The 18,971-nt window shown below is 34.0% G+C and overlaps 1 protein-coding gene across 30 annotated transcripts in view; it reads left to right on the top strand.

Moving 5' to 3' along the window:
• mbl (muscleblind) overlaps positions 1 to 18,971 on the top strand; it is a 199,943-nt gene that overhangs the window by 168,317 nt on the left and 12,655 nt on the right. For 7 of the 30 annotated variants that reach the window (XM_068291609.1, XM_068291618.1, XM_068291614.1 and 4 more), the window contains exons 5-9: positions 930 to 1,112; positions 3,560 to 3,793; positions 7,659 to 7,967; positions 10,464 to 10,505; positions 11,737 to 11,854. In XM_068291609.1, coding sequence (XP_068147710.1) covers positions 930 to 1,112; positions 3,560 to 3,793; positions 7,659 to 7,967; positions 10,464 to 10,505; positions 11,737 to 11,854 — 886 coding nt within the window. Of the gene's footprint in view, positions 1 to 929; positions 1,113 to 3,559; positions 3,794 to 7,658; positions 7,968 to 10,463; positions 10,506 to 11,736; positions 15,716 to 18,971 lie in introns of those variants that run through there. The other 23 variants (XM_068291611.1, XM_068291621.1, XM_068291622.1 and 20 more) reach the window with 19 other exon arrangements.

An 18,971-nucleotide genomic window follows, 5' to 3' on the forward strand; every position in this document is an offset into this window, starting at 1 on the left:
GTGTCTTCTATTCCTTTTCTCAACATCTAACAAATCGAAAATTAATTCTCAAATAATTGCCAAAGCGAGTCGAGTTTACTTTTTTTTTTTATTATTTTTCCTTCCCAAACCGCTGCTAAACGCCGGCAACCATTAAGAAAGGACTCAGTCAGAGTGTTGAAAAATGCATGAATTTTCATTAGAGTAGGATTAGAAATTTGCTGTTTCACTTTACCCTCCTCCCCACTGAGAGCGTGTTAAGCATATTAAAAACCCACTGAATGATGTAGGCGGGGCATATGCCATAAAAGAAACTTTCAGATACTCTTATGAATAAATGAGATAACATTTTTTTGTAGGAAGGGGCTCAGGCCCATTTGCCTTTAAAGTGCTTTATAGAGAATAGTTTAATGCTTTTGTTTCGTCTCTTAATTAGTGTGGGTAATTTATAAGTAGAGCTCTTATGAAAGATACTATTCATGTAGAAAAAGACTTGATAAAAAGCAAATTAATTGGGTTTCTCTAAGAAGGAAAAGTCAAGAACTCTCTAAAGTCAATTTATTTTGTTCGGATTCTTTAGTAAAATTTCAATTAGACACTGAAAAAATCAAAATTTAAAGCAATCAGTCACACTTCATATGAGTGAAGATTCTTAGGTTCAGTTGATTATAGACGAGAATATAATCATAACTATAGAAAATTGAAGTAAGTTAAATTCCAAATCATTTTAGATTCAGACAACACAAAATGCATATAGACATGGCTTTGCTGTTTGTGGCAAGTATTTTGCAGATGATAAATGGACATAGACTCACTTACTTACCTACAATGCAACCCAGTTCTCACCCTGTTTCATTCACTTTGACAAATACTCTGATGATGAATTATTATAATGGCTTAATGGCTTTCTCTATCTGTGTCTCTTTGTGTCTCTGTCTTTCTCCCTTTAGGCCGCAAATCCATATTTGTCTGGAATACCAGCCAACACATATAGTCCATATTATCCAACTGGACACTTAGTGCCTACTTTACTGGGGCCGGATCCAACGGCCGTTGCCTCACAACTGGGACCAGTTGTTCCACAAACTGTGCAGGTGGCCCAACAGAAAATACCACGTTCCGACCGATTAGAGGTGAGTTTTCCATGCATCCAAAGCAAACGTATTTTCCCTTCCTACCAATTACCTCCGTTCTGATGAATATTTACAATTTCGATATCAATTACCGACTCTATAAACTTATTTGTTCAATGTTTGAAAATAATTTATAATTATTGTTTAATGCTTTTCGTTTGTTTGTTGAACAAAAATTGAAACGAATTTGACATAAACATACTTACAAGAGCAAATTGAGCAAAATTTGTTTCGGTTCGTTTTCGTTTCGTTATGTTTAATTTTAAATATATTTATTTTTTTTTTTTCTTGTGTGGCATGCCAAAAACTGATATTATTTAAGACTCGTTTATATGTATAAAAAAAAAAAACCCCAAAAAAGAAAAACTGTGAAAAACTATTGCAACTTAACAACTTGTAAAAAACGTATACGGTTATTTTATTATTGTTGTTGTCTTGTCATGGAAAACAACAAAATAAATACCGAAAAATGATTTGACACACATTCGTATTGATGATTAATATTAACTTGACTTTTTTTGTTTATTTATTGTCTAACAAAATGCAAAAGATTGAAACTAAAAATGACAAAACTATTTAAATTTTGTTTTATTTTATTTAGTTCTCTTTATTAATTTTTTTTTTTTTGTATTTTACTTCTTTGGTTGTTTATTGTGATTCCATTTAAGTGTACTTAAGTCTCTAAGCCCAATTTGTTGCAGCCTTTTAGGCGCTTATGGCTTTGCAGCTATAAATGCAAAACTTTTCTCCATACTTTGATTTGGTTAAAAGCAAATTAAAGCAAATCAAAACCAATCAAAAACAATACAACCAAAAACTACTACTATTCTTACAACAACAACAACAACAACAACAAAAGCGCTCCCATTTTGTTTTTTTGTATATACAATTTCTATATATACCTAATATCTATAAATATTTCAATAAATTTATTCAAATTTTCCCATGAAAACCAAAAAAGAAAACAAACAAAAGCAAAAATTTAACAATTTGTTGCAGAATTCAATTGCACTTGACATCGATTTTCATTTCGTTCTATTTTCTTTTTTAATTTTCTTCTAGTAAATTTTGTAAATTAAGGGAAAGAAATGAAATTTAGCAGATTAGTTTTTTGTTTAGTTTATTACTATATAGAAACCTATATCTAATCGTAACCTTTAGCTGTGAGTAGCTATAGATAAATGTTAGGTCAAAATTTACAAAAATGTTTTGTTTTGTTTTTGTTTAATAAATTAGATTGTCAGACTTTTAGAAGTCTTTGTTTTTGTTAATACTTCTAGAGCTTTTCTCTGGAAATTTTCCATAAATTTTTGTCTTTTCTTTCTTGGTAGTTTTTATTTCCATTACTTAGTTTAATTCACCACCCCTTTCTATCTCTCTCTCTCTCTTTCTCTTTTACACTATCAATCTTTGGTTTTTTCTTCATATATCTACTTGACGATCGAGCAGTTAGTCCCTCATTTGTTTTAGTTTGACTTTTACTTTGTTACATTTATAATCCTTGCATCTTCTTTTTTTATTTGTTTCTTTTGTTGTTTTTGTTTTTTAATATCTATATATTTGCGTGCTTTTTGTGTTGTATTTCTCAACAAGCACAAACTCTAAAAAAAAACAGCTAATCGGCACGCCAAAAAAATAATAACCAAAACTCATAACTCCCGAAAAAACAAAAACTTGAAAAACCCCACAAAAAAAAGGCAACAAACCAACCAAATTAATCGGCTCCTAACCTCAAAACAAAATGCGAAGCTTGTTAATGGGAATGCAAAAAACATACATATGTATATGTATTAAAACAAAATATATATATATATAAAAACAGTTTTTTTTTTTTTTTTTAACAAAAAATAAAAATCCCTCTCAAACAACTACAACAAATACTTTTTAAGAAAGAAACAAAATGAACTTGTTTACTGAATATCCTTCCATTGTCCAACAAAACCCTCCGCCACCACCACCACCAACACCAACACCACACCCACCAACAACAACAACTACCACACCATCACAACACCAACAACAACTACAACAACAACACCACCAACCACACCACCAACCGCCAACAAAAAAATATAAAAAAAAACACACACACACACATTTTGTACCCACAACTGCTGCCACTTTTTTGGTAAAAACCGCTGCCCAACGCCGCCCGCCAACCAACCAACCAACCAACCAACCAACCCACCGAACGAACCAACCAACAACCAAATGAACCAACAACAAATCTGCAATCAACCAACTCTTCTACTCCTTCGTCTACAAATGAAATGAAATGAAATGCTGAATCGAACGCCAAAAAAAAAAAAAACATAAAATAAAATGAAAATCCCTCGCAAACAACAACAAATGCAACAACAAACTGGATATGTGTGTGTGTGTGTGTGTGTGTGTGTGTGTGTGGTGTGTGTGTTCGTTCGTGTTCCTTCCTTCCTTCCCACCTGCAGGTCTGTCGCGAATTCTTGCGCGGCGCCTGCAAACGCGCCGAATCTGAATGCCGTTTCGCGCATCCTCAGGAGAGTGTCGCCCGGCACGATGACGGTTCCATCACGGTTTGCATGGACGCCGTGAAGGGCAGATGCGCACGTGAACCCTGCCGCTACTTTCATCCCCCCCTGCACCTACAGGCACAATTAAAAGCGGCCCAAACACGCGCCACCGCTGTCGCTGCTGCAGCTGCGGTATGGCTATCATTTTTCTTCTCTTCTATATTTCTTATATATAATTTTCACTTCAATTTTTTTTTTTCGTTGTTTTTGTTTCTTTTGTTTGTGTTTTTGTTTTACTCGTTTGTTTGTTTGTTCGTTTTCTGTTTCTTTTTTGTTTTGACGAATCTCCAATCTCTTGATTTTCGCTTCGTTTCGTTCCCTTGCAACATATATCTATATCTAAATATATGTATGTGATCCTTAATGTCTTATGAATTTTTGAGTTATTTTTTGCCAAAAAGAAACTCTCTAAATACATAAAACAAACCAAACTCACCTATACATAAACACTATATACATATATGTATACTATATCCTCTTTCTCTCTCAATCTCTTATGCACTAATCTAGATATATATTTACCTATTATAATTAGCAACAGCAACTTGCCATCTCTTTCTAACTCTCTTACCTTTGCATGTGCGCAAATACTTTTAATTAATGTGCAAAAGTGCAAAAAATTTTGGCATTTTATGTTGCAGCTTAGCCCCCTAGATTATGCTACACAAATTTTTAGTACATAAGAAATAAGAGGTTTAGTTTCTGCAAATTGGGATTACATTTAATTACAGTTTTGGGTTCAGTCTTACATATATACATATATAGCAAATTGATAACAGTTATTAGATTATATATTCTTCTTCTAAATACATAAATAGCAACTTGTAGCTACATAAATCAAAGTGAAAGAAAAAAAAAAAAACAGTATAAGAAAATTGCATTTTAAACAATTTGACTTGAAAAACACGCACAACCATAAAACTGTTATATAGCCGGCGAATATAATCTCCAGACACACACATACGCACACTTGACAGGCAAGCGTACCGTTATTCAGCAACATGGAAAATATGTTGTAGCTGCTGCCCCGCCATATATATACATATATATATACGTATATTGTATATACGCCATAAATGTTGATTTTCGTTGGGGCCAAAATTAACATTTATTACAACGCGTTAAAACTTTGAGCACGCAGATACACACACACACAGGCACACGCATACGTGAGGTACATGTGAGAAACGTATCCATGTCCTGATGCTGGTCCTGAGAGCTGCTGATGCTGGGCTCCTGCGTCGTCCTGGCTGCCTGGCCTGCCTATATGCGGCGCACTTAATTCGCGACTTAATTGCTTTCTGTTGAAAATTTATTTGATGCTGCAAAACAACAACAACAACAACAACGAGAGCGACAGGAACAGTAACAACAACAATGTTGTTCCAAAAACGAAAAAAAAAGACAGACAGCAGGCAAACAGGCAAAATATGCCAGCATAAGGGAGACCGAGAGTGAGGTGGTTGGGAGGAGGGCTTATATGACACACATAATTGCAGCATAATATCGCATGAAGTGAAAAATTGTTGCAGCATTTTAGGCGTAATTCAATCGAGACAACAACCAAGCCTGCCTATCCGTCCTTTCCTGCCACTTCCCTCGCTCTCTTCTGGCAACCTGGGCAACACGACAAACGTGATTATTGTATCAAATTGTCATTTTGACACACCTACACACACACATACACATTAAATGTGCGTCTTTTCAAGCATTTTGTTTAAGGCTTTGTCTATAAGAGCTTTTAGCTTAGATGAAAGCAGCCAAAAATACGTCAAATGAACTACATTCTTCTAGGCGTTGCCATGCCGCAAAGTACACTATAGTTTCTTTTACTTTATTTCTAACCAAGTTACTTCCTTTTGTTGGCCATTATCATTCCCCTTTTGATTCTCACTTTGATTCAGTTTTTTATCCTTTAAACATTTAAGTTTTTTTTCGCTTCTGTAGATAAAAGGAGGCGTGGGGTAAAACGAAAAAGGGAGCTACATTTAAGCCCATATGTAAGCTTGACACCAACAACATGAAAAAAATCGAGAAAAAAGTGGAAGTATCAGGCTATGGCATGACCCCGTTGTAAGTCCGTTTGTGTTTTTTGTGTTTTTTGACCTGAAACTGACCAAAAATGTAAATGTCAACCTGGCCTGAAGCAGAGAAAGAGCCAACCAACAGCAACGAAACATCATGGATTAGTCAGAGCCGGATAACGTTTGAACCGGAAAATTAACTAAAAGCAGAGATTTCCATGCCAATGAATTGTCCTGCCTGTCCTGTTCTGTCGCTGTCGCTGTCTCTGTTCGGTCTGTGTATGTCTGACTGTCTGTCTGGTCAGCCTGGTTGTACCTGCCTGCTGATTTTTTATAGACTCTCAGTTGGCTCTTTCATTTGCCACACACACACACACATATATACTCATACACACTCTCCATTTCCCTATATACCCACCAATACCAAAAACAAAAAGGAAGTATAGAAACGAGGCGAAAAACTTTTTCGGTGCCCAAGCGAATTAATCCGTTTTGTAGGATTCGTTGCCAGTGACATCAAGCCAGCGTGGCAGACGAAAAACTTGTATGTTATCATCAACGTATTTCCATACACACTTTTTTAAAAAAAAGTATAAAGACTTACTCAATATATGACTATATTTAATGGAGCAAACTTATTATTATCTTGATTCGAATCTAAAGCAAGAATTTCAAGGAACAGTTTGACCTAAACTTCTGTCTTTAAATTAAGTTTACTGCTTTTATAGTCAAATGTGTTCAATTCATTGACTGCACCTTTAAAATAGGCTACATTTTTAAAGTATTTTCCTCATAAATGCTAAATCATTCCTATAATATGCCGGTAAGGGTATTAAATCTTCAACTTGTTTGCATAATAACTTTCTCCATTCTTTGGTTTATTTAGTTTTCTCTCTTTAAATTGGGGTTTATATGTATGTAAGTTTTGTTTGGTTGCCAAAGCCTAGAAGTATGCCAAGATTTTCTTTCTATTTGTTTATTGGCGTGTAATTAGCGTTTTTAAAAACAAAAAACAGGTGATAATCTTAGTATATAAATATTTCTTAAAATATGGTTTCTAATTTGTTTATTATTTTTATGAAATTATTCCATTTCAAAAATACGAATGTGTGACAAATCAAACAAGTTAAAGTTTTGTTGCAAACACACTAAATACATATGTACATATATACAACTAGATCTATGATAAATCCAATTAAGTTAGCTGATAAGTAAGGTTACACATGCCTCTGCCATTTATTTTATTTTCTGTTTTGTTTTTGCTTTCTTAAAGCTTTGTTTACTCTTCTTAGTTATTTATGCTTTTTCTTTATATGCAAATCTTCTTATTATATATATAATATATATATTAAACTGATCAAACTGTCCAAATCTAACAACAATTGATTTTAAGATATTTATTTAAAACAAAAAACAAAAATAATTTCAATTTATATGATTTTTATATACTATTTTTTACTTCATATTCTACTATTCTACTATTATTATGTATTTCATCTGTTACGCCTGTGCCAACACACACACATACACACACATACACACACACAAACTGTAATTGCTTCTACGATGGATGGTCTCAAACAAAAAAAAACGCACCTACACCCACACACACACACATTCATTACAAACAAACAAACAAACCACTGCAATGGACAATATAAATAATTCATTTTCAAATCTTGCAAATATTGGGCATCAAAAAAAATAAAAAAAAATACATCTATGAAAATCAATTAAATATGCCAACACCCAAAAATGTTTGCTTGAATTATTCAAAATGGATTCATTCCATTATTCAATGGACACACATAATTTAAATGTTTGATTATGGGCAAAAATCAATTTCCATCTGGAATCCTTTTTATATATTTGCATAACTATCATCATTTTGGTGCAATTGTTCTTAAATTATGTGACACTCACACTTACGCACACACACACACACACATCTGACTTTGGGACTAACTGTACAGAGCTCACCTGTTACGGCACACCATCATCTACACCAGCAACACCACCTACACCACCAACTGCAGAGCCACCACCACCAGCAATTGAACACCATATCAACGGCAGCAGCACCAACACCATCATCACCAACAACAGCAACAGCAACAACAACAACCACAAACAACAACAACAACAACAATCCGAACCAGAATAGCGCTGCTGCCGCTGCTGCTGCTGCCGCCGCTGCTGCCGCCGCTGTAATGGGCCATCATCATCACACACTGGAAGTGGGCAAGAAGCGGGCAGCGGACACAACTGATATGTTTCCACTGGTATTTTTGTTTTCCCTTTTTTTTCCTTTTCTTTTCCTTTTTAACTTTATCTCATTTCTGTTTTCCTTGATTTCGTTGTTGTGTTCTGTTGCTCTTCTATAATTCTATAATTCTTTCTGTGTTTAAATTTATTTCAAATTAATTTATTAACACTTTTTTTGTTTTGCCGTTTTGTTTATTGTTTATTTGTTTATTTGTGTGTATATGTGTTTGTTTGACAAATGCAATTCATTAGTTGATTCGAAAGCTTTTGAAATGAATTTATTTTAATGCATGCAATACAAAAATTTACATATTATTAATTTAAAAACAAATCTCAATTTGCCAAACTAAAAGCAACGATAATCTAATTAGTTCTTAACTGCCCTTATAAGTATGCTATGCTATGCGGGAAGTTGAGTCCTTTTTTGTTTTAGCAATAAGTTGAATAACGATCAGTTTAATTGAAATGAAATTGAAGCTCAGGTGATTCAATTGAGAGTCGACCCTTTTAAACCCAATAAAGCTTTTAAGTCAATTAACTGAACAAGAAGCTTAGAGACTAAATTGACACACTTCCTTCCGTACACATTTACTCTCTGCGAAGGCTAATCAATCGGAAAATTACTTTAAACACATTGATCATTCTCAAATGGCAATTCTGTTTGCATTCAAAATGCTAAAAAACATTACGAATTCCGTCTTAGTTTATGATCAATGTGTTAATGACTTGATAAAAAGCCGTAACAAAAACTATCTATAAAGCCAATTAATTCGGTATTGGAAATATTTGCCATCAAAAGAGCAAATAATGACTTGGTCATCCCGAAATTGACCCAGTTAGAGCTTTATGAAGTTGGGTGTAGTTTTGGTATACTTTACGTTTAATTGTTCGTAGTTAGAAGAGCTAATGCTAATAATTTGCCCAACTCGGTTAATTATTCCATAGCTTAATCTAAATTGCATTAGCCAAACGCCAACGTGACAAATAGCCGATTAATGTTAGCCAAGTTTGGAGAATAATAATTATTATTATGCTTCATATATTAGCCAATATTAATGGCTTAATAGCTCTCTCTCTACAGCCAATGAATGTTTGAACGGATTAAGTCATAGGCTTGAAGTTGGAACAAATTTTGAAATATTTTCCATACTTTTTGGCCTACTCGAATGCTCAGCACATTTGCCATAGCATACTTTTTAGGGCAGGTGCTAAAATTTAAACGTCTGTTTATGTGAGGGAGGTATCACACTCTCTCTATCACACACACACATACGCACACACATAGATAGATGCTTCTGCACATACGCACATCAAAGTGCCATCAATTAACATTCATTATCAGCATTGCTCTGGCAGTTCAAGTTGGTTAGTCAGGAACGCCACACACTAAGCATTTAATTTACAAAATGAAGTCATTATCAGATATATCAAAAGCGCAAACACAAGCACACATACACACACACACACACACACACAAACAGACAGACATCTGCATATACATATATACAAACATATACACATATTTACTAATCAATACACACACAGACAACACTACCACGCCTATTTGACTTTTCATCATCAACAACTCTTGCCACCTGCACCACTATACCACCCACTCTAGCCTCCCCCTTTCATCTCATCCCCTCCCTACTTTCAACACCTTTTCCCCTCATTTCACCTCACTTCATCTCTGCAAATATGTATATCCTTTAGCCATTGCTGCTGCTTCTACTTTCGCGTGCCTGTGAATTTAACCCAATTAAACATTTATATATACCTATATATATATACTTCACTTTGTATATATGTAACTGTATAGTATGATAAATTACAATCACATTTCTACCTTGGCAGCGCTGTGTTAATTAAAATGATTTAACTGATTATTTGCCAAAGTTGGAATGTTGTTGCCCATTCTTCATTCGTTATATTATATACGCTTTTTTTTTCTCGATTTTTTTTGTGTTTTTGTGTTTTATTCCGTTTTTGTGTTTGCCCTTAGCTCTTGCAGTTAGTCAGCTTAATTGTTTAAGTGCTTTTCGTCGTTAATTAGTTGAACATGCATTTCTCTGCGGTACTATCTCACACCATCACGACCAATCCACCCACTGTACACTTTACCACTCCACTCCAACACATTGACCACCCCCCCCTTGAATTGCCGTTCAATTCAATTCAGTTTTCGCGCTCACGCTTTAAGCATTTTATCATTTGAATCTTAATATATATATGTACAAATCAAAAAAAAGAAGAAAAACTTAAGTTAAATCTAAGCAAATATATCCACTAATTTCATTTGTGTTCTCTCTTCTCTCTCTCTCTCTCTCTCTCTCCCCTCTCTTGTTATATCTTCGTTTATGTTGGAATTTTGAATTGATTGTTAATAATTTGACCACCATCCCCTTCAACCCTGCCACCAATCAAACAACAAATTAACCGAACAAAATTAATTACCAAATAACCAAAATATCGTATAACTAAACAAATTCAATCTAATTATAAATGCCAAAAAGATGGATGCTAAAACGGTTGGTTCATTTTACTATGAAAACTTCGTAAGTACTCAAATTGAAAAAGAATATAAATACATGGCATATAACACAAACCAAATCAATCAATCGATCTGATGATCAAAACTATAGCTTACCAAAAATTCAAATCCAATCGTTTAAAAACGTATCCAAAATTCATTCATAAATGTTTAGAGACTCTTTTTATTGCACTCGATCAAACACTATAAACTTAAAATAAAAATTAATTACAATTCATTTTGATTATGGAAAACAATTGGCACACTTCCTCGTTTATATCTATATGTAGCCTTAATTTAAAGTTATTTTTGCAAACAAAAGCTCATAATTTTTATGAAATTTGTTGATCCAAATGTTATTTGAAACATCAAAGCTAAAGGAGCTTCAGTTCTTGTATCAATTTGATCTTGTAATTGGATGTAGACCAAAATCCTTTACCGCAAAGTTTGCCATTTCCATTTGATCAGCTAAAACAATTGATCGATTCCATGTACTCTTATGTGCTCTAAGCCCCAACTGATACAATTCCTATGCCAACATGTTGATCATGTTAAGTTGGTCAAACTATTTCCGATCATTTATAAGGACAAAGACAGTTGGATACTCTTCTTACATAAAGATAGAGACATACATATTAAGATATTTCATTATATAGATACTTTTCATTTAAATGTAAAGATTTTTAAAAAACATATTCTTAAAATTAGAAAGATTTTACATTCAGATATGGTGTTCCTTACTAACAAATCTGATCCTTACTGCTCCAAAAGATCTTTCACCAGAAAATTGCTAAGCACAGCTATTGAAGTTCCTTTTTTTTGTCAATCATCATCATTATCCTTGTCATTATCATAATCAGAATAAATATAATGGAAATTGCACGTAAATTGTTAAATGTTATGTTTTTTTTTTAAATAAAATTTCACAAACTATTATATTTTTTTTATAGATCATTTGGTACTTAAAATATCTCGCCTATTTTTTGTATTATCTTTTCATTTTGTTTTTTTTTTTTTTTTGTCAAGAAAACCAACAACTCTTATTGGCAGAGAATTTAGAAAAAGGAAATCATGTGATTTTAGTAATTAGAAAATAATTTAACTTAACCGAACAAATTTGCTCGTTTTGTAAGCTATTGTTATTACCTTGATTAACTATATACAAATGTCATTAATAATACAAAAAAAAAAAACAAACTAGTTTCTTTGTGATATTAATAAATTATATTTTCTTTTTTGTTGTTGTTATCATTTAGCAATTCTCTGGCATGGTACCGTTCAAACGTCCAGCTGCCGAAAAGTCTGGCATTCCAGTGTATCAACCCGGTGCGACAACCTATCAACAATTAATGCAGCCCTTTGTCCCAGTCTCATGTGAGTATGACCAACAGCAACAGCAAAAGCTACAACAACAACTACAACAACAACAACAACAACAACAACAACCACTACTACAACAAGAACAACTAGAACAACAACCACATGTTGCATTAAGTAGCGCCATAATAACAACAACAACTGCTGCAACAGCAACAAGCAGCAGTATATTAAATAATAATAATAATAATATTAATCAAATTGCTACAACAATTTCACCAATATTAACAACAACAACAACAACAGCAACTAATAATACCAATAACGATAACAAAATTATCGCTAACGATAACGATAACGATAACAACGATAATCTTGAGTCCCATAATAATAGTGATCAAGAGACTGATCATGATGCAATAAATTCAACTGCTGCTGCTATAACTATCGCTACGGCTATTGATTGTAATACAACACAAACAATAACAAATGCCACAACCACCACAACAGCAACATCTACACCAACAACAACACTTACACCAACACCAACAACAACAACAACAGCAGCAACCACAACAACAGCATTAGCCAATGATTCATCCTTAGATAACCAAACAAATGGTAGCCTTAGTCCCCAGAATTCCAATCAAAGCGAAACAAATGCAACTGCAACTGCAACAACAACAGCAGTAACATCAGCAACAACAACAACAACTACTAATAGCCTTTTACCTTTGCCCAATGGCAATGACAATAACAACTATTTATCCTATATCAATAACAATTTGAACAAGCAAGATCAATCACAAACATCATATGCCAGCAACGATGAATCTGTTGCCAGTGACAACAGCTCTGTAGCCCCATCGGCAACAGCAACAACAGCAGCAGCAACAACAATTAGCACTGCTTTACGTGGCATTTATGCCAAACAAAATGGCAACGATTTGTTATCCACCTCTCATTCTTATACACGTTATAGTAATGGCGGCATTTTGCCGACACCAACCACTGGCAGCGGCAGCAGCAGCAGCAGCAACAATGTTGCCGCCGCCGCCGCCGCTTCATCGGTAACAGCAGCAGCAGCGGCCGCTTATTATCAACAGGCTCAACAGGCCACACAGCGTATTACTTATGCCATGCCCGCCTATAATTATGGCAATCTGTATTCACCTTATAGTAATGCAACAACTGTGATCACTTCCATGGCCAATACCAATCCAGCCTATGTTCAAGCCCATATGCAACAGCAGCAGCAGCAGCAACAACAACAACAACAGCAACAGGCTGTAAATCCTGCTGTCTATGCCCAGGCGGCTCATCTTCAGCAACAACAGCAGCAGCAACAGGTGCAACAATCGGCTGTCTATGCCCAACAACAGGCAGCATATCCCCAACAAGCTTTTGCCCAGGCTGGAGCTTACTATGCCACCGCTGCCGATCCAGCCGCCTTGGCCAAAGAGGTGGCTCAAAAGAATTATGCCCTCAAGTTGGCCGCTGCAGCTGCAGCAACAGCAGCTGCCGCTGGCAATAAACTCGTGCCCACAGCGAATGCTCTTGCCTACACGGGAATGACTTTGAACAAGTCCTTTGCCAATCCAGCTGCCCCACCGCCAGCCCCAGTGCCGCAACCTGTGCAACCTCCCATGCCGGGACAGACCATGTCAATGGCTGCCCTCTTGCAAATGCAAAGCCAAGCTCAAATGCGTCATTTGAGTGCCGGCAATCCGGCCGCTGTTGCTCTATCCGCACCGGGTACTCCGGTACGTGGAGCCACTGCAGCTGGCGTGCCAACTGCTGCCCCACCACCAACAGCAGCAGCAGCAGCATATCCGGCTGCCTTGCTAAGAGCTCCAACCGGGGCCCATCAATATGCGGCGGTGCCGACTTCAACAGCTGCCCAACAGCAGGCTCAGGCTGCTGCCGCAGCAGCAGCTGCTGCTGCTGGTTATTTCTATCCGGCTGGTGTAATTCCTGGCTATACGACTGCTGCTGCCTACGGCATTCCGACAAGTCAACAGCAATATGCAGCTGGGGCCCTGGCTGCCCAACAATATGCGGCCGCAGCTGCTCAGGGTGCCGGTCAGGGAAGTGCCATGGTATTGAATCCATATAAGAAAATGAAGACTTCCTAAAAAGCATGAGCAGGTCAGGGCCAACTGTACTTAAACAAAAGAAAAAACAGTTTATGATTTGATTGTGAAACGTAACGTAACGTGCCTCAGTTTATTTTTTAGACTTTATAATTATAGACGACCGAACCGTAACTACCAAATAGGGCCTCATTAGTTTTACAAAACACGACAACAAAGAAAAGATAAGAAGAAGAAGATAGAAAGCTTTCAAAGCTGCTTATACACACCACTACACTCACACAAGATACTAAATACTGCTGCTGCTGCTGCGCTGCGCTGCGGCAGGCTGTACAAATAGCAGAGCTTTCAGTGTTGAGAAGTTGCCATTGAGTAGAAATGCAAAATAACTCGCTAAATGACTTGCAATAGTTGCCATTTTTTATAACAATAAGAACAAGGACGTAAGGAGATGTAAGGATGCGCTTTTAAAGCACTTACTAACAAAGACACACACCCACACACGCACACGTATATAGACGTTTTAAGTTCCTTTTGATTGATCGATCACAAAATGCAGAATTGGTTAAACGAAAAGTACTGTGATAGCTTTTCCTTCCCTTGGGTCACTAACCATCCTCGCTTTAGCAACCACAAAGAAAGAAAAGGATTCTACAATTCAAGTCAAGTAGTTGAAAATGATTTGTTCCTGAATACAAAACAAACACACATACACACAGATATTAGAAAGGATGCCATAATATTGAAATAACAAAAATACCTACTGCTGTTGCTCTTTGTTGCTGCGGTACAGTTGTGTGTGACGGCGCTAGTTGTTGGCTGTCGATTTCAATGCTTACACGCTCTCTCTCTCCCTCTCCCTGCCACTTTCATTAAACGCTCTTGCCATTGAGACGATGTTTCTAAGTCTGTCTCTTTTCTATAACTCACTCAATTGCTCTTGCTGGCTGACTGTCTCTCTCTTTTACTCTCACTCATTTTATCTCTCGTTTATCTGTCTGTGTTTAATTCTAACATAAAACCAATTTAGAATTTAGTTAGTTAGATCATGTATAGCTCTATCCCCATATACATATACGTATATTAAATGCATAGATCGTGTGAATGCTGTTATACTTATATCTATGTTGAAATTGTTGGCGTACTTGAAAACAAAAACAAAAAAAAAAAACAATAAGAAAAACTTAAAAGAAAAGAATGAAGAGAAAAAAACAAACAACTAACTAAAGCAAAGAATTGTTGAACAACGAACATTAAGATGTTGATGATGCATAACGAATATTGTCTAGTTTAGTCTTTACTATATACATATACGATATCGTCTATCTAAATATATATATATTTATAAATACAAGAAGCTATATATGCTGTATGCTGCTACTATATATATCTACATGATACACCCACACACACACACACTCACACACTCTATACACACTACACTACTCTGTACTCTAGCTGTTTCACACACACACACGCACACCCACTTAAACGTTGACCAAAATCGATTTGTAAATCGTAAATATATATATTGTATATCACATATACATTTATAAACCTATTTAGCTTACTAATCAATATCACAAGCCCCCCTCCCACCTCTCTTAAACTCATTTTCACCCACACACACTCATACACACTCATACACTTTGTTAAGCCACGTTCCCCACCCCCTTCTCTTTGAAAAAGAATACCCTTAATTTATGTTATGTTTCAAAATTTTTAACCTCTTGTTTGAACTATGTAAATTGTTTTATTTTGATTTATTAACTTAATCTCTTAATCAATCTATATAATATCTCTATCCTGCTCTCGATGTATTATACATGTTTTTTTGTTTTATGTATACATGAAAATGTTAAATTAATAAACTTAATGACAAAGCAGAACTAAGATTCATTTATTTTAATTATACAAAATATTTTAGAGATCTCGTGTGATTTGTTTTCTTTTCATTATTATTATTATTATATATTATTATGCGTTTTATTGATAATTTATGTACTTAACCGATCTACAAGATTACCTTAAAGTAGTTCTCTCTATATACATATACACCTGCGAGACAGCATACATATATCCATATATAAATCAGATTGGTAATATCTTTCTATATATGTATGTATATGTAATGCCTGTTTTATTTTTTTTATTGCCACTGACTTGCGCACCTTTTTGTTTTAATGTTTTAATTCAAAGTGTTCTTTAAGACTTTTAGATCGACAAAAAAAGAGAAACCAAATCATCTTCACTCTTCATCTATATACGATTATTATTATTATTATTACATATATTACTTACTTTTAATCTCTGTAAAATTTTGTTTTAATTTACTACATCAACAATAAAAAAAAAAAAAAAAGAACTGTTTATGAAACGTTTTTTTTTTTTTTTTTTTTTGTGTTTTGTTTTATACAACCAATTTCAATGTTTGCCACTAATTCTAATTCTAGTTTCGATAGTTTTTATTAATGTTTTATTTTTTGAAAAATTGTGTGTTTTATTATGATTACTTTTATTATTATAATGATATGTCTAAATATAGTTGAAGCAAAAAAAAATACATTATTGTGTGTTGGTATTTTATTTAGTACAGATAAATCTCTCTCTCGCTCTCTCTCTCGCTCTCTCTCTCATTCACTCTCTCACAGTATATCTTCATCAATTTGATATGTTTTTTATTATTATGATCACGATAATATTCTATCCTCAATCCCCTCACCAGTATCTGTCAAATTGCCGCGCTTTTTTGGGCCGAGCAGCTGTCTCTATCTTTCTATCTGTCTATCTTCTGTTTTTCTATCTCGTTCTGATGCTTCACACACACACCCACCCACACACACACACCTACAACACTGTCATACGTACTTTGCCTCAAATTATTTTTTTCGCTTTCAACAATAAAATCCTCTAACTAATTTCGTTTGCCCTGAGAACGATTTTCTAACTTCTAGCTAGCCAAAATTTTCTATATCCTTGCAGTTGATAAGCTAATTGAAATCAGATAATAAAAAGGACGACTAAACTATAAATTTAATACTTAGCAAATGACATCTGTCATCTTAAATAGAAATGTTTGATCAAGGTTTGAGGTTTGGCTTAAATAAACAATTTACTCTATATCTGTCTAAATTACTCCTACTTAAAATTAAAATCAAACCTTTTATCTTATAATTTTCAACATTTTTCTCGAAAATTTGATTGTTTCTCAAACCTAAACTAAAATATATTGCTTACAGAATTCGAATTACTGCGAGTATCTAGGAAACTGTCTTAAAACTTTCTTTCTAAAGGTTCTTAGTTGAACGTTCAAAATGTTTCTAATATACAATTTGAAAGTCCAACTAAAAACTAAGAACTCATTATTAATCTTATGTTCCATAAGATACAAAAGGTTAATAAAGAGTGAAAGAAAAAGATATAGTTTACCAACTTATCTGCTTCTTAGATTATGATAAACCCATTAATAGCTTAGAACATCATCTGCAAGGATATTACAATCGCCTCACCTTCCCCATTCATTCACTTCATAAAAATTTGTTTGTTTTTCTGTTTTGTTTTAGCAAAAATGGCAAGCGAAATGAGTAGAAACTAGATGTAAAACTTCGTTAAACTTTAGCATACAAAAAAAAAAAAAAAAAAAAAAAACTATATATACATGCTACATACATAAAAACAAACACAAAAAACACAAATATATTCTACATACTTACTAACAATTGCCTATGGCCAATTAATGCTTGGCTTACTATTTATTATTATAAACTATTTGATAAGAAGCAAAGGCTTAATCTCTATCCTCTCTCTCTTTTTCACACACAAAAGAAAAAAAAACAAACCTATTTGCTGAAAAAAGAAGAAGAACTTAGAACTTTATATACTTACATATATCAATGTCTTGCCTAACTAATATAATCTATGTTGTTTGTAGAACTTTAACAAAAACCAAGAAAAAGCAAAAAAAAAAAAAAAAAGAAATCTCTTGAAAAAACAGCTAAGAAACATGTTTTAGAAATTGTGTGCTCATAATATTATTGCAATAATTAAAAAAATAAAAGTGAAATTAGAACTTTTTATTCACTTTGCATGCAAAACATGAACATGAACAAGATACAAAAACTTCAAACAAAGCTTTTTATGCACTCTTTAAAAGTTGAACGCTTCTCAACACTAAACACACATAACAGTGCAAACAAGAGAAAAAGAAGAAGACTACACTCATACACACTCACACACACAACGAAATGCTAGCTAACATAATACGAATATCGAATCATTTAGGCTATCAACATATATAGAACTATATATACATCTGAAGAAACCCGTTTAGAACTTACACAAGAATACGAAAACAAAAAAACAATAGAAACTCTATATATAGAAAGTACAGTACCGTCCATGTTAGCTAAAGTAGTTTCATTTATTTTGTCTTTAGTTGTTGTTGCTTTGAATTTTTCCTTTGTAGAAAATCAAAAACATAACAAAACAAACAACAAACTCATACACTGAAAGTAAAGCAGAAAAAAGATCAAAAAAAACAATAATAAGCATACCTATTTTTGTGTCTTGCATCTTAAAAGTGCTTTCAATAGTTCATTTTTCTTTACCCTTTCTTGATCGAGAACATATGAATACTTATATAAGGTGAAAAATACACACACACACACACACACATATATTAGAAAACTGCATGAAAAGAATATGTTGATGAAAATGCAAAGAAGTCGAAAAAGCAAAAGTCGAACATAAACCAAAAGCTAACAGAAAATGCTAAGACAAATGAAAAGAGAACTCTTTATATATAAATGCATATATATTTATTCTATTACCTATCTACATTTACATTTACACGCACACACACAAAAAATACAACAAAATACACTATGATTCTGATTCCGATCTGATCTGATTAATATATATGTTCTATGTGCTCTCTCTATATACATATATCTATATAAAACACCAACGAAGAAGATGAAACAAGAAATCGTAACATTAGTCATACAAAACAATATAAATTATATATTTAAACAAAAAAAAAAAAGAGAAAAAAAAACAACTGAAACTGCAACTATTAATAA

The sequence above is a fragment of the Drosophila tropicalis genome, unplaced genomic scaffold, assembly GCF_018151085.1.
Source record: "Drosophila tropicalis isolate 14030-0801.00 unplaced genomic scaffold, ASM1815108v1 contig_593, whole genome shotgun sequence".
In the NCBI taxonomy this organism is placed as follows: Eukaryota; Metazoa; Arthropoda; class Insecta; order Diptera; family Drosophilidae; genus Drosophila; species Drosophila tropicalis.